At 44.7% G+C, this 15495-nt stretch overlaps 1 protein-coding gene across 1 annotated transcript in view; it reads right to left on the bottom strand.

Moving 5' to 3' along the window:
* Positions 1–15495, bottom strand: part of RPTOR (regulatory associated protein of MTOR, complex 1) — a gene marked incomplete at its 5' end in the record, with an annotated part of 92594 nt that overhangs the window by 52269 nt on the left and 24830 nt on the right. The window contains 7 exons of the mRNA XM_010294456.1: positions 135–275; positions 1516–1707; positions 2357–2422; positions 3060–3134; positions 8870–8980; positions 10393–10476; positions 14016–14117. Coding sequence (XP_010292758.1) covers positions 135–275; positions 1516–1707; positions 2357–2422; positions 3060–3134; positions 8870–8980; positions 10393–10476; positions 14016–14117 — 771 coding nt within the window. The remainder of the gene's footprint in view (positions 1–134; positions 276–1515; positions 1708–2356; positions 2423–3059; positions 3135–8869; positions 8981–10392; positions 10477–14015; positions 14118–15495) is intronic.

Consider the following 15495-nt stretch of genomic DNA (forward strand, 5'->3'; position numbering starts at 1 on the left):
ACGATGAAACAAATACTTCCAAATGAGTCAAATTCATTGAAAAGTCTATTAAATAGTGCACGCTCTGATTAGGCATACCGCATAGCTCGTTGGCATGAATCCACCAAACTGCCGTACCACCAGCCTTTCCGTACCTTTCTCACCATGGGGCTCCCGTCATTGATGAGCTGGGCCAACATCATGGCTACGTTGTGATCGATGGTGGTGGAGTGATCGGTGCGTTCCGCTGAGTTGCCCACAAATGTTCCCAGTGCAAAGACTGCAGCACAGCGAACCTGTGAGACACAAAAATTCAGTATTACTTTCCTCTTGTTTCCAGCCTGAAGTTTGCCAGTGGGGTTTTTTTTATCCCCACAAATGGCATCTCTGGAAACCTGGACTACCGTGTCAGGTAAATAGTGACCGCTAAACGGAAGCCCTTGGAGAGAAAAAACCAGAACAGATTCAGCAAAGCACTGAGTTTTAAGTATTCACACATGCAGGAGTCTATTTAATTTCCCAGAATACTCGGTGACCTTCCCATAGGTGATTTTTCCAGTTGATGTTGCCTAGAATATTAATTAACAGGAATAAGGTACACAGGGAGTTACTGTTGGGATGTGAATCTCTTTGACAGTACAGTCTTCAGGTAAGGTCTTACAAAAGGGTAGAAGATGATGGAAAAAAGGAGAAAAGACAGCAGCTCAAATCAGGTAAGCTTTGCTAGCTCACACACAGACGAGAGGGATCACAGCTTGCCTTGGCAGAGACAGCAAACGGTGGGGATACGGTGCCACAGCAACTGCAGGATGCGCTTCACAAAGCAGAAACGCTCGCTCTGGCTTCTCAGAGAGGCGCGGGTGTGCCGTGAGGACAGTCAACACGACCTTCACACAAGTGCTGCTTATAAAATGGGGCCAGGGAGAGGAGGTGGAGGATGCAGGACAGAAAGACTGAACGTAAAGGGGAATCTAATCTTTAATCACTGCACGTTAGCAATGGTGTTTATCTCCAGGCTTCCTTCTCCCACATGCGATGTAATTTCACCGGGGTCTGACAGGCTCTGTCAATCACGCCCAGGCTCTGCACAAGAATCACTTCTCTCTTGGAGACTTTGTCACAAAGGTAAACCACATTCAATTAAAGATGTATTTTCACACATACCAGGCGGAGAACAGTTTTCATTTCATACTTGGGCAAAAAGACTTCAGGGTTTTTTGCAACACAGTGTTTTGGGATCACGTTTTTAACAAGCTTCTGATATGGAAGTAAACAAAGAACGAGGCGTTTCCTAACTCCAGTGCCAAGATTCCAGGGTTTTCGGGCTGTATGAACTCCCCCTGCATTTCTTTGGTTCCATCTCTTTGCAGGGCTTGTATGATTTGCATCATCTTGAAGAAACAGCAATAAGATCTTTCTTTGAACCAGACACAATCGTAAAGCTCTTGAAAGCCTTGGTTTTATAAGTATTCCTGTAGCCCTCTACCAGAATTCCAACAATTCAACTGGCATTTACTTAAAAAGCTGGATTTTTACCTCTGGGATTGGATCCGAGAGGAGACTGTAGAGCTTTTCGTGAGCGCTGTCCCTCACACCACACCACCTGGCTGAGTCAAAGTTCTGCCAAATACGTCCTAAACAAATGGCCACCCACTGACGCAGAAGAGGATGTGGATCATTTAACTGCTCCAGGCAAATAGCAATCAGGTTTCCTTGAAGGCAAGCTTCCTACAACACAAATCAATGCAATTTATTTTGGATGACGGCTTCCCACCTCATCATCATCAATAAAAAAAAAGATTATTTCTGAAATAGACAGGAAATCAAGAGAAAATAATTATTCAGTGTTTATATACGCATTTTGTTACAAAATACCATTTGGAAGCAGCATGGAGGGAAGGTCAACTACACACTGTTATAGCTAGTTGAAGAGTTGTGCGTTAGAAATGCTTCATCTAAAGCATAAAGCCTGTTTTTCCTCATTGGAAATACTCCTTGCACCTGTCAGAGCCCGAAGGTTTATGGCTCATTCCATATACCCTTCCCAAGAGCTTTATCACAGGCATCAAGTCTCCACTTGACAGGAACTAGGCACTATTTCCTTAACAGCATGGCAGTGTGCTGCCTGGAGGGCTGGATGTTGAATGACTTGTGTCCTTAACCTCCACTTCCAGGGACCAGGTACATAATGTGTTTGTCACACCTCCAGGTCAATTTTTCTTTTAATCCACACAAAACTGATGTAAAGCAATCTTCTATTTCAGTTTTCCAGTTCAGGGTTGTGCTTTAATGCAAGCCAGGACACTTTTATCAAAGTGAAGGCACAATGCAGGAAGAGGTAGGAGAGAATGAAAGGAAAACGGGTGTTGGGACTTACCTGTCCAGTGTTGTAGTTGTTAACAATTACAGCCAGGATAAAAGCCGTCATTGTCCTGTGTTCAGCCTTAAAACAACATACAAGTAATTGTCACCTAGGAAGCAGGTCAGAGAACAACTATATCCCATGCTTTCTGAAAAATGAGATTATTCTTGAAGTGCAGTTTGTATCACATTAAAAGAACAAGAGAAGGGAAAGCAAGCGAGGATTTTCTTGTCGTGCAGTTGTCCCTAGTTACACCTGAGACATTTCATCACTTGCATCATCAGACTGCCAATACGATCCTCCCAACCAACCTCTGTCTATCGCTCCGGAGGAGGCATACAAATACCCTTTACAGAAAACTACAAAAAACTTTTGCAGAGGGAATTCGGAAGGTTGCAGCGCAATTAGACTGCCTCTGCACCCAGCCCCCAGCTCCCATCGTCACCACTGAGTAATCCGCACTTACATAACTTTAAACAAGTTTGCAAATTCTTGTTTGGTTTGGCTGTATCTACCACACAAGCTGGCAGGAGCATTGTTAACGCCCCTGGTCGCTGACCCCACGGCTCAGCAATGACTCTCTCCAGCAGAGCAGTGGGTCACAGGAGATGGAGGTGGGATGCAGTTCTACGTTAGCACCAACTGCATCAGAACAGCAACAGATAAGCTAAGAGAAGCTAAGCAAATGATAGAAGAGTCTGAAAAAAGATGTCCTTACTGGCATATAAGGATCTGCCAAAACTGAAAGGAAATACTTGTGACCGTTGTCCTTCACAAGGTCAGCCTGGCATGACTGAAAAATGAGACAAAGAAAAACACAATGAGTACAATAACATAAACATATTTTTTCCTCCAATGACATACGAATATTTCATGTCTTAATCATTTTTCTCAAATCTCATTTTCATTTGAGAAGCGAAAGAAAGCACAAGCCCTCCATGGGGGCCACAACCAAACATCCCCGCAGCAGAAGGGCCAACAGGGAAGAGCGTGCAAACAGGGAATAGCGGTGTCTAAAGGAGGGAACCCTCTGCCACCCTCCAACAAGACGGAAAGAGTAACTGCAAATGTGACCTTCTGCTCAGGAGAAGAGTTACACTTGACATTTCTCTGTCCCACATTAAGCCTTCACCAGCATTTGAGAGCTACCAAAGGCAAAACCAAGGAGGAACGTGATTAAAATTTCTTTCTTTCTTACATTTATCAGAATAAAAATCATGTAAGATTAGATCTTCTAAAAGCCCCTAGTAATTCTCCACTTGATTTCTAATCCCACGTCAAGACAATTAGCTTAACATAGATCAGGTTTGCTGATAATTGCTGCTCACTACCCTCTAGTTGCACAGTTATGTATCTGCCTAAGTAGTGTAAAATCCTGGCCAAATCTGTAACGTTCTCCAGGCAGGGAGTAAGTGCCCTGACCTTTCCTTTTAGAGGACGTTATGGTCACACGCTAGCTACCAAAAGTCGAGAAAGCAGCTTGCGCTGCGTGTTCGGACACACGTGGGCACTCCTGGCTGCCGAGCACACGGCACGGGCTGTGGAAGGTGCGCTCAGCATCCCTCCTCTTCCCCCCAGCTGCCCACCCGGTCTCACCCACAGAACTCTGGAGCCAGGGCAGTTTTTGGGTGAGTCTGGTGTGTGATCCTTCTTTAATAAATTTAGCAGCCCCCTCCCCGTGATTATGGGAGGTGCAGTTTGACAGCACAAGCAGTCCTCCCTGGTTCTTTCTGTACTACTGTAGCTGACTTTCCAGCTCCGCCTGGCAGCCAGGACAGGAGAGTAAGTGTCTTGTGAACGTCGAAGTACCACCTTCCACAAGCAGGACAACTCCTGGAGACTGCCACGCGCAATAATCCTAACACATTTCTCTTACAGTGACCATGTCACTGAGCGTGTAAATCACCAGTAAATCCGTAATGGTGGGGGGGCAGAGGAGGAATTATTAATTCTTTATATTCTACCCAATACCTCACCTACGTGGGACTAGATTTTGACAAGAAGATTTCAACTCATCTACACAAATGAGATGAACCGCTGTATTACTTGGTCAAGTGCTAACGTGTATTGAATCACTACAGCAGTAGCACATAGTAACATGATTTCCTACTACACACAATCAAAACCTGCAAAGCAACTCCCCTGACTTCAAAAGCCTGTAAGAAGAATTATGCAGGTTTTGCTGGGGTAGCATCAGCAGTGAAGCACATGGCATACACCGTGTTTATGCTAACATACCAACTCGGGCTTCAGCTTGATATATTAGGGTCAAACCGAAAGAATACATACTACGAAAGTAAAAATTTAAGGGAGGAAATACTGACTTGGCAATCGGTTTCCCCTGTGACTGGTTCTGTTGTATGCTTCATGCCAGAGACAGGATCATGTATTTTTTATTAGGCGTAGAAGGTGAAGGAGGGAACTAATTGTTGAAAGGAGGGAATGGCAAGACAGAGATGCAAGAGAATATTTTATTGCTGAAGGGAGTAAAGATGCTGGTTTTGGCAGACTAAAGAGCAGAGGGGATGGACTGATGCCAGGCTGCAGCTACGACAGGCTTTCCCGGCTTCTGTGTAACGCTGCACAAAAACAGGCTTCCTTTTTCCCCCTCTTTTCATTCTCAGCGTGAATACTTTCTGTTCCTTACAAAAAGCAATCTCTTCGCTATAATGTAGGCAAACAGAAGGCTGCCCATCTTCACACCACGTTTACTGTGCTGCCACCGTTACCCAGACACCTGAGGCTCGAGCCACGGAGGCAACTTCTATAAAGCCAGCACACTTGCTCAAACCCTCCCTGCTCAGATCCTGTGAACAATATGGAAAGCCGGCATCAGTAACACCTCCTCCTCAAGGAATAAGCAGCTATACTTGCAAATAATAATACATGACCAAACCGAGCTGCAGGCTTGGTGTGAAAGTTCAGAATTTGCATAAAATATAAAGCTCCCAGTGCTGGGGAGGGACTGGAGCACAGATCTCCTCTTTCTTCTTAATACAAAGCATGCGCTGCGCAAGTTCTCCCCAAAACCCTCACACACCCCTGGCATACAGCAGCACTGCCAGTGCCCAGGGGCGTCCTGGGCGACCACGCCGGCCAGTGGACCCTCAGCCCGAGGTGCGTAGCTTTACCAGGTTATCCTCAGGGAACGCTAAACTTGAATGTTTGTATTAATCATGAGAAATGGTAGTCACGGCCCTGCTAACAAAGGACACACCTGGAAAGTAAGCATACTATTCATTTTACTCTGTTGCATTAAAAAGTATGAGAAATGTTGGTTTTCTATTGTCTTCATCCAATTCTTTGGAGTGGTAAGATCTCTTTTTCACTGTCCCACTTTAGCAGTGTTCACTTTTTTCAGTACTATTTAATGCGTGCCTTTTTTTGGTCTTGCTTAAATTTCTGTTTCTAATCCTGATTAGAAGTGGGGGAATTTTTTTCCCTTTAAATTCATGTATTTAAGATTTAGATGGTGCTGTTTACCAAACATTATCAATGTAGCATGTAGCGAATTCTTGACCCAAGCTGCATTTGCAAGTTATGCAGACAAGTCCACGTGGCAGCACACAACAATACTCCTACACCAACCTCTACCTGCCAGATACCTACAGTGGGCAAGTTTGAACCATCACTTGCCTAGAAATACTCCAGCAGGCTTCGGGCAGAGATGACTAGAGTACTCAGTGAATATCCTATGAAAAATCATCTGATTATACATGGAATTAAAGGAGGTTAACTTAAATATTCCACTGTTTATTAGGGACACCTATGTATCACACAAACTCAATTCTGCCCTAGGTGTAACGTTTCTGTAATACAGTTAATTTATCCTGTAATTTTTATGACAAAACACGATTCTTCACAGCATACCATGCTTACTGAAGCTACCATCTGAACGGACACGTGGCATACTACGCTGCTGTCTTGTGTCAGAGCACCTTCCTTCTGCCTCCCTGCCCGAAGAGAGGGAAGAGCCAGAACAGAAACACTATCTTAGCAGGATATTCTGCTCTCCAGGGCACTACCGAGTCTTATATAACTTGTTCTCAGTCACATCCAAATGCAGAGAAGAGCAACCAGCTGAACTCCAGTCCTAATGAAAGTAATTTCATCAGCTACAGTCTCCAGAAACCAAACAAAATACACATACAAGGGACAGCAGATGAAGGAAGCAGCACCGTACAATTACTGTGAGGATGAAGAGGATCCGACAGAATGTTTGAAAATAAACACGCTCTCACGTGGTAGGGTGATGGCTTCTGCCCGGATGACGGACACAGCACCCACTCGAACCAGAGCTGAGCCAGGCAGATGCCCGTCCAGCGCAGGGAGAGAACTGCACCCTCATAGCCACGCGCCCCACTTCCATGCAGCCTAACAACTAATTACTGCGTCTACCTGCCTGCCAGCTCTCCTGCCTGCCTTCACACTCACAGAGCATGCCCTCGCAGCTGTCAGCCCCTCATGAGTCTTATAAAAAGGCCATCTCTGAGAAAACGATGCTGATGCGCCGCGTAGCGAGCTCGCCGCTGCTCAGACAGGTCACAAACCGCTGCACCACGGGATGAACCAGAACACTAAAAGACCATCTCTCGTTGTGGAGCGTGCAGATACTGACTGGTCTTGTGGTTTGTTTAGATAAATTTACCCTCTGGAAACGCAGAGGGTTGGGGAAATGGAGCAGAATGTAGCGTTAGAGAACGTGGAATCCAAAAACATGCACGCTGCAATACTGTTTTTTGTCAAACTTTGTAAATTAATTTGTTTCGAACATACATGGCCAACCCCTGTGTCAGCAGAGGAGCAAAGGATGTCTCTGTATTGATATTTAGCATATAACAAGAGAGTATTCTTTTAGCTCCCAATATGATGACACATTTGTTCCCTTTATGCCGTGACAACTCAAGCCGCTGCCCGTCCCCTCTCTCGGCAGCATTCATCACACCTTCCTGACGAACTTGCTCTCTCCTCCCTTCTCATTTGCATCACTTCTTTGTGGAGCTAGCGAAGAGAAACGGTGGAAGGAAATCCTAATACAAAATTTAAGAGTATTTTTGCTGTTGTTTGGTTTAAAGCACAGCCTACCGAAGGACTGGGGCAATAAAATAAAGCATGGGAGCAATACTGATGGTGGTAGGAGAGGACAAGGGGCAAAGAGCCCTCTCAGATTGGCTTTACCACCAGCGAAGTGAAGGATGGCACAACACCCCGTGTAAATTATACATGAGCCTACTCTGAAATGTACCTGGGGCTGAAGCGTCAGCCATGGAGAGGCATGCATCAAAAATAAGCTTTTCAAGAGTAGCTTTAAGATGAATAGTTTTCATTTCCTTTGCTTTCCAAAATCCTCTTAGGATGTTAATGAAAATATATTTATAAAGCTAAACCTGACAATGCTAGATCAACAGTGGGGAAAAAACTCCACGTTCAATATTATTCTCCATACTGAAATGGAAAAAATATAACAAAAATAAACACCCAAATATGCAAGATTCAACTTCTACAAGCAGTTCAGACAATTTCATATCAGCTTATAATCATGCCTGCAATTAGCTGTGCGCACCACTCCTAATAATTTTACATTGCTCAACTAATTGCACCCACAAACTATGGAGTCATATATATGACTATACAAATTTATCTACAATTACTTACCTGCTTAATTATTTATTAAAAAAACCCCACTAACCAGAGCTCTTGTTAAGGCCATCTTTACAAATCAGGGCTCAGTTTTTAAACTTTATCCCCAAAGGTGCCAAAATATTGTAGAGCAGAGCAGAATCACGGACCCATGACAGGGGTGAGCTCTCTTCTCTGGGGTTAAATACTTCTATGGCGACCATCTTCAGCGCATCAGCACCTGCACCGGACTCAGAGCAGGACTTGCGAGTTAAAGTCACCAAAATTACCTTTGTTTTATTTCTAGAAAAATTCTGTGTCTGAAGACTAACCACAGCCTGTTTGGACAACTGACAGGAACGGTCTTGAACAAAATAAGTTCGATAACAACCTAAAGTGAACAAATTGAGGGAGAGTATGAGTGCGTGCAAGCGCGCGCTCACCTGGGAACACGGGACAGAAGATATGAGTGCATTCTAAGCCCCTTCAGCAAACAAAGCAGTATCTTCCCCAATAAAGATGCAACCAGTGAGATCTGATGGCTTTTACCCAGAGCACCTACACCCTAGAACCAAAGGGGAACTATGAGCTGCGAGATGTTAACGTGACGCTGCAGCGTTAGAGGACAGCAAAGCTGCTCTCATCCGCGCAGGTGTGAGGAGGTGGGCACTGCCCCACACAGCGTCAGCACCTTAGCGGGGGTTTCCCGTTCAGACGGTTTCAGAGCTAGCTTTCCTACAAATAAATAAATTAATGAGATCATATGCTGCTCTCCAGACAATACAGCGTCTTTCTGAAGCACCTCAGGAGAAAGCCTCAACTCTAAAGCAAGTGGATAAAGCAAACGGGGCGGGGGGAAAGGCACGTTGCTGAAACCTGAAAGAAACAGCCAAGTTCAGAAGTACTCACACTGTCCACTGCCAGAATTTTGGCCCAGATGAAGACAAGGAGTGGTCTCAGCTCACGAGCTGAACTTTGAAGTAGCTTCAGCACGTACGGGAAAATGCCAACAGACAGGGCCTGGGGAGCCAGAGAGAAGAGCAAACCCTTGTGAACGGCTCAGCTTTACTGCCGAGGCAGCGCCGCGCAGGGGCAGGGCCGAGCGCCCTGCGAAGATGCAGCGTATTTAACGACACAGATGAGAAATCTGGTAGAAAACAATTTCATACACTTCTAGCAAAGAGGGGATCCCTGTGTATTTGTCTATCGCTTGTTTTAATCTTGAATGTCACCAGATATTTTCAGACTCATTTGGTCCACGGAGACTCAGAGTTAATCTAGCACGAGCTTTTACTCCTTACAGCCTGTGCTGTTTTACGCTTCACGATACGTTCCACTCTCCTCAGATGGGGCCATTTGCTCTCACAAGTAAACATATTGCAAAAGCTCAATAATTACAGGCTTCCCACTGGAAATTAAATAGGTCTCTCGCCTGACACAGAATTTTTATCAAGCCTTTGCTTGATTTTTATCAAGCCTTGCAGATACCCTTCCCAAAGCACAACGTAAAGGAAACGTATGGCGAGGGATGGCACTTGCAGCGCTGGGCTCCCGGGCGGTTACCACCCACACAAGCTGGCAGCAGCTAAGCATCACCCAGCGATACGGCCAACGAGGTTTATAAAGCACGTAATAGCCAGAGCAAAGGCCACTGCGGCTGACCTGCAGCTATGTTTTAGTCCTCACAGAAGTTTATAATCCAGAGGTCTTAAAATCGCCTTCGATGCATACTTTCTTCCTACCACTGAGGGCTAAGCTGTCTGCGAAGGCATGTAGAAGGGAGTCTTGGCTGAGATGAAGGAGGAAGGTAAAGAAAACCACTAAAAAGTCCCATCATTGAGCTATTCCACGATGAGCCGGTGGTTTGTCTTCATCACTTTTATCAACAAATAGCTCCATTTACAAGAGCGTTTTAAACTGCTCCTCTGATTAATTCTTATTTATTAGCTGCACTGTGCTAGCCACTTTCCGAAATGCAGAAGGCAGCTGCCACCTTCTCAGAAGAGCTTATAAAATCCAGAGACCAAATAGATAAAGGAAGAGAAGAAAATGATGCAGCCAGTAAGCTGAGAGAACAGATGATAAACATATGTGCTATCTTTTTGTTATTTATTTTACATGACAAACCTTCTTATTTGCCCCAGATATTTCCCCGTTTTGTCCGTTACAATATTTTACACCAAACTATTCCCAAGGAACTCCTCTGTGTTGTAATGCAAACGAACAGCTATTCAGCCTTTTTGATTAATACAAACCACTTTTCTTTTAGGGATGCTTGCTCCGTTTCACACACATGAACACATAAAACACTGGTCATTTGTCAAAGCTGTGGAATATCTTCCATGTCTTCCTTCCATAAATCACAATTTGTATTTATTGCCTATTCTGAGATAAACTAGACTTTTACAAGACAATATGCAACATCCACGCACCAAGCTAACAGCCCAGGGACCCAGGTCCAAAAATCTTCCCAGCAAATCAAGAGCTCGCAGCCGATGCACCTGGCTCAGCAGCACCTGCAGAGGAGAGGGATAACGGTTATTGCTAAAGAGAACAGAAATCCTTGTGACTGCAGAGCAAACGTAAGAGGACTTCAGGATCGTTACATCACTTAGAACAAACTGATGGTCTGAAAAAAAAGCTGGAAGATAAACCCTGACCACTGAAAACTTCCACCCCGCTGAACAGTGTCACCTGTGGGTGACAGTGCGTGGGTTACTGCCACTCCTGACAACGCTCTCCTTCACGACGTTTCCACAGACACACAAACGCCTTCCTAGGAACGTGGTTATCCTCGGTCGCCACGTCATTGCTCCACGCGTTCTCTCTGCTAGCTTTTCTCTCGGGCACAGTGGTTCCTACGCAGCACAGCTCTGCTAGATGGAGGCAGCCCCCATGGATTTCAAATATTCTCGTCATACTACCTGCCTTCCCCCAGTAAAGCAGGAACACGATTGTATCTGCAGGAAGGATTCAAAGGTGAGCAAAAGGCCCAGCCTCCCATTACTCAAAACAGCTCAGAAGCAGAAAAAGAGGCTTTGCTTTCCTTGGCAAATCAATATAAGAGACTTAAGAGGGAAGCAAAAGGTCACATTAGCTGTTAATAAAAATCTCATTAAAACAGAGTCTGACAACAATAATGAGGTGGTAGTTTACTGGCTTATACCTACCCTGGTGTGAAATATTAAGAGACAGACTTTCAGTTCTTAATCTCCTTAACAGATGTAAGATATTGGAATGCAACATTTAATCCCCAGTTTAAATTGAGTAACATCCCTCAGCATGGGTCTCGGGGAGACTCGTTGATTTAGCTCCCCAATTCCATCTCCTTCTCAGTGTTTTTTGACACTGCGTATTCAAATTAAATTATTTTCCATGTTTGATATTGAAGAATAACTAAATTACTTGGCTCATGCCTCATACTATGGATGACTGATAGCAGATACTAAAGTTACGCAGAGAAAGTCTGGTAGAAAAAGACGGTTAGAAGGAAGAGCATGTTTCACCTCTGGATACCGGAGCTCAGATCTCAGGACAGGTCATAAGAGAAAGGTTTTTTTTTCACCCTGCCCTAGTTGGCACCAGCCTATTCCATAAACTTAACTACGGAACTTGGCACGATTAACAATGTGCTTTAAAGATGCCCAGCACAGGAATAACAGGGGCAGCTGCTTGAGGTTAAAGCAGTAATAGAAACCAGAGCATGGTGGAAGCTGGGGCAGCTGAAACAACAGGCAGGACCATGTTAGGTGCAGGGTGCTTCCACAGACGTCGGAGGCATACAGATTTGACAATGCTGTTGTTATCTGACCTTCAGGAAAAAAACAAGTAAATTCACAAATTCTATCATAGCTGGGGGGGGGGAAAAAAATATATAATTGAAAAAGATTTCTAGGGGAAGATACAGAACCACATCTCAACACCACTAGCATCCCACAAGCACCTTTAACCACACCAAATTGTGTCTTAGTTTAAAAGCTCCATTTTGTTATTTTTCAAAAACAAAAAAGGCATCTGTCTCTCTCAGGTTTTTATATTCCCACTTCACAAACCGATGTGCACAATAACCTGAAGCCAAAACTGACAAACTCTAGAGACTTGGATGAGGAGAGTCTATGCACAATTTATGAACTTTAGTGAAATCATGAAACTGCTACACTGTGCCACTACATGCACTCAGCTGCATCACAACCCTCCCTGACATTTGTCCACCCGTATTCCTAAACGGAAGACAGGGAAGCTAACTGTGCCCACACATGCAAGTTAGAGATTAACCAGGACACAAGAGGATAATTTAGAAGTAACAGTCCACGTTTTAGCAGGAATCTCCTAATAAATGCAAGATGGAAGGGGACTTCAGCAGTGGTCTCCCCAGGGCTTTCTGCCCTATGCACAGCAAGAATTCGAAATGGAAAGCAACTTCTTGAAGTTAATAATAGGCCATTTACAAAGGGCCGTCTCCCTGTCCTTGACAAATCCAAGCTTTGCATGGCTGGCATCACGGCCCTGGCACTCAAATACCTTCTTTCCCCGGGGCCACATCTAAAATGGGAAAACAGAATCAACCTTTGTTAGGCTACAGCAGCGTAGTCTAAGCACTCCCAACGGGTCAAAGCAAAAAGACAAAAGGGGTCTGAAATGCACTTCCTTCCGTCTCTTAATCAGTTGGTCTCAGATTCAAAGTCTCTCAAACCTGTTAACAAGCAATCTTATTCCACTACACAAGTAATATGCTTTAATTATAAAAATAATGACATTGTTCTAGCTCATTTTTGCTCCCGGAAGGAAAGCAGGTTCCTTTGCCAGGTAACCTCTCAATTCCACTGCAAGGTTAAGCTACCTGCAGAGCCCTGCGGTGCCAAATAATTCACTGGAAAGCAGCAAAGTTGGTGCTAGAGTAGAAGCCTGCCTTCCCCCATCACAGTGACAGAGATAAACCATACCTCTGTTTATCCAACTGATCTCAAGGCTTGGGAGGCCCAGGGAAATTAAGATTTGGTCTTACAAAGATTGATAGTGCTGTCGGTCACAAAACAAGCTGGTAGCTAACAGAGGGAAGGTGAGTCTTCTCACATTTAGTGAAAGAAATCACATATCCTTGTACAAGTGACTGGAATCATATTCCTTTAAACAGAAAGACTTTAAATTTTACTGCCTGGTAGAGAAGAGACCACAGCTACCTTGACGAGGGTTTATATTTTTTTCAACAGAAACTCCTGGAGAGGAGAGGACAAGAGCAGTTGACAATTGTAATATGTGCCTTGCCATAAAACATTTTTTGAAATGAGGTATTATGATTCTCCTAGATTTACTTCTCCTTTATACATACGAACTTTGCCTAGTCTGAGCAAATGCCTACCAGAACTCATTCCTTCCAGGCATGGTCTTCAGAGACTTGTTTCTATGTTCTTGCAGCAAAATTTCAGCATCACGTTAAAGGGAACACTTTCCAGACAGATAAAGAAGCCATTTCCAAACTATTTACACTGCAGTAACATCCACTTTCTGAAAACAGAGAGGAGATAAAGTCTCTGCCTGACAGAGCTGGCATATAAGAGGAGATACTACAGGAGAAATCAACAAAGACGCGCTACTCTGGGAAGAAGTCTTGCTACTTGAGAGTAAAAGAGGCGGCAGCAGAGCCTGGTACCGTTGAAGCTGCAAATGCACTACAGTAGGTAAGTGCATTTTTTGCTTCACAACCCTCCCTGACATTTGTCCACCCGTATTCCTACACGGAAGACAGGGAAGCTAATTGTGCCCACACATGCAAGTTAGAGGTTAACCAGGACGCAAGAGGGTAATTTAGAAGTAACAGTCCACGTTTTCGCAGGAATCTCAACGGAGTTGTGAAGGTACTGGGGAAGAAAAGCACTTTGTCTTCATCTGCATAGGTCTAGTAAACGTGCAACTAGCTCTAATTAATGCTGAAGGAGCCCACGTGATTTACGTACCCAGAAGCCCCCCGGTTGGCAGCACGCGCTCGGCGGGCAGGGAGAGATGCGCACAAGCACACCGTGTCAGCCGTGGCCGACCCCCTGCCCCGGCCGCTCACCTGCAGGACGATGGGGAGCTGCTCCGGGGGGTTGCGGTTCTCCACGCCCATGGTCAGCCACACCTGGAAAGCCGTCAGCTGCTCCGCAAAGAAGGGACTGTGCTGTTGGAACAAGAGAACGAATGCAAGTTTGGGTTAAAAAACAAAAGTAAAAAAAGTGAAGGAAATAGTTTCGGCGCCTATGGACGCGCACAGTTTATTGTTTCCAAAAATTTTTCTTTTTAATTGACACATGTTTGTTTTGGGTTTTTAAAATGTATAAAATATTCCAAAGACTGACCAGATACAACGCCCTTTAAATATGCTGGCATTCTCTAATGCAAGTGTCTGAAAAAAGGAAAAGGAAAGAGTAGAGAAAGAGGGAAAAATACCACAAAAGGTTCAGGGAAATCTGGTTAATCCCATCCACATGAGAAGCAGATAGAACAGCAGCAGATTTATCTGCTCTGCAGAGGTAGTTTCATTCCTGTAGCACACGGTGCTACTTCTGCCCAGTCCACTGTGAATACAATCCAACAGCAATGAAAAATATCTCCATCACATCTCGGTCTTCCCTGGCTGCCATAAAGCTCCCCTACAAACAGGTGGCAATTCAGATGCGCTGGTTTGGGCTGTAAGAAATCTGCCTCCTACTTACCAGTTTTTTTTAATTCAAGCCTTTTATTTAGTTATCCATCACTTCTGACACCTCTGATGCAGTAAAAGGACTTCACACAGGCAAGCAAAAAAAATCAGAAAATTTACTTAAAGTAGTAGACTCAATATTGTAAATTAGAGAAATCTTGGTAGTATGAGTTAACGGGCATAAAAGTAACAGGCAGAGTGCTACAGCATTTAATGGACTTTACATCCCTACTAAAGATACGAGGGATGAGGAAGGGAAGGGAGGAGTGGGATGAATTCCCAGTATCTGCTAATACCTATCAGTTGTGCTTTGGCACTTAGTACTTAAGACAGTACAATCATCTGTTGTTTTACAAAGTGTGTTTGAACAGCATCCAGTAAATATAAAGGATACTAGCTCGTAGGATCTCCACATGTAAAGGAATCTGGTTTAGGGGACAGCAAGTACAAGCAGAGAACGTACCGCACACTTCGAGAAACGTATGACGTTAACTACGGTCTTACTCTAACAAGATGTGGTTGCTTGGGGGTGCACCACACCGGCTGCTGAAATAGGAGGTTTTTGACATTCTGCAGCACGTTTTAAGTCCCTGAATCCTGCCCAAGCGTGCAGAGCATCTCTCGTCTCCCAACACCCGTGGTGACCGGCCAGTAACGTGACACGTATTCCCCGAAGCGCTCCGCTCCGCAGGGCGCACTCGGGCGGCCCTTGGGCGCATCAGCATCCCCCGCCAGCGCAGCGGCGCTCGAAGAAACCTTCCTTCGCCGTCTGCGCGAGTACGCGGTACGAGCTAGGTATGAGAACGTGCTGACCAAAGCACGCGGCAGCGGCCGGTTAGAAATCTACAGGGAAAGA

Source organism: Phaethon lepturus, unplaced genomic scaffold (genome assembly GCF_000687285.1).
Source record: "Phaethon lepturus isolate BGI_N335 unplaced genomic scaffold, ASM68728v1 scaffold15659, whole genome shotgun sequence".
NCBI lineage: Eukaryota > Metazoa > Chordata > Aves > Phaethontiformes > Phaethontidae > Phaethon > Phaethon lepturus.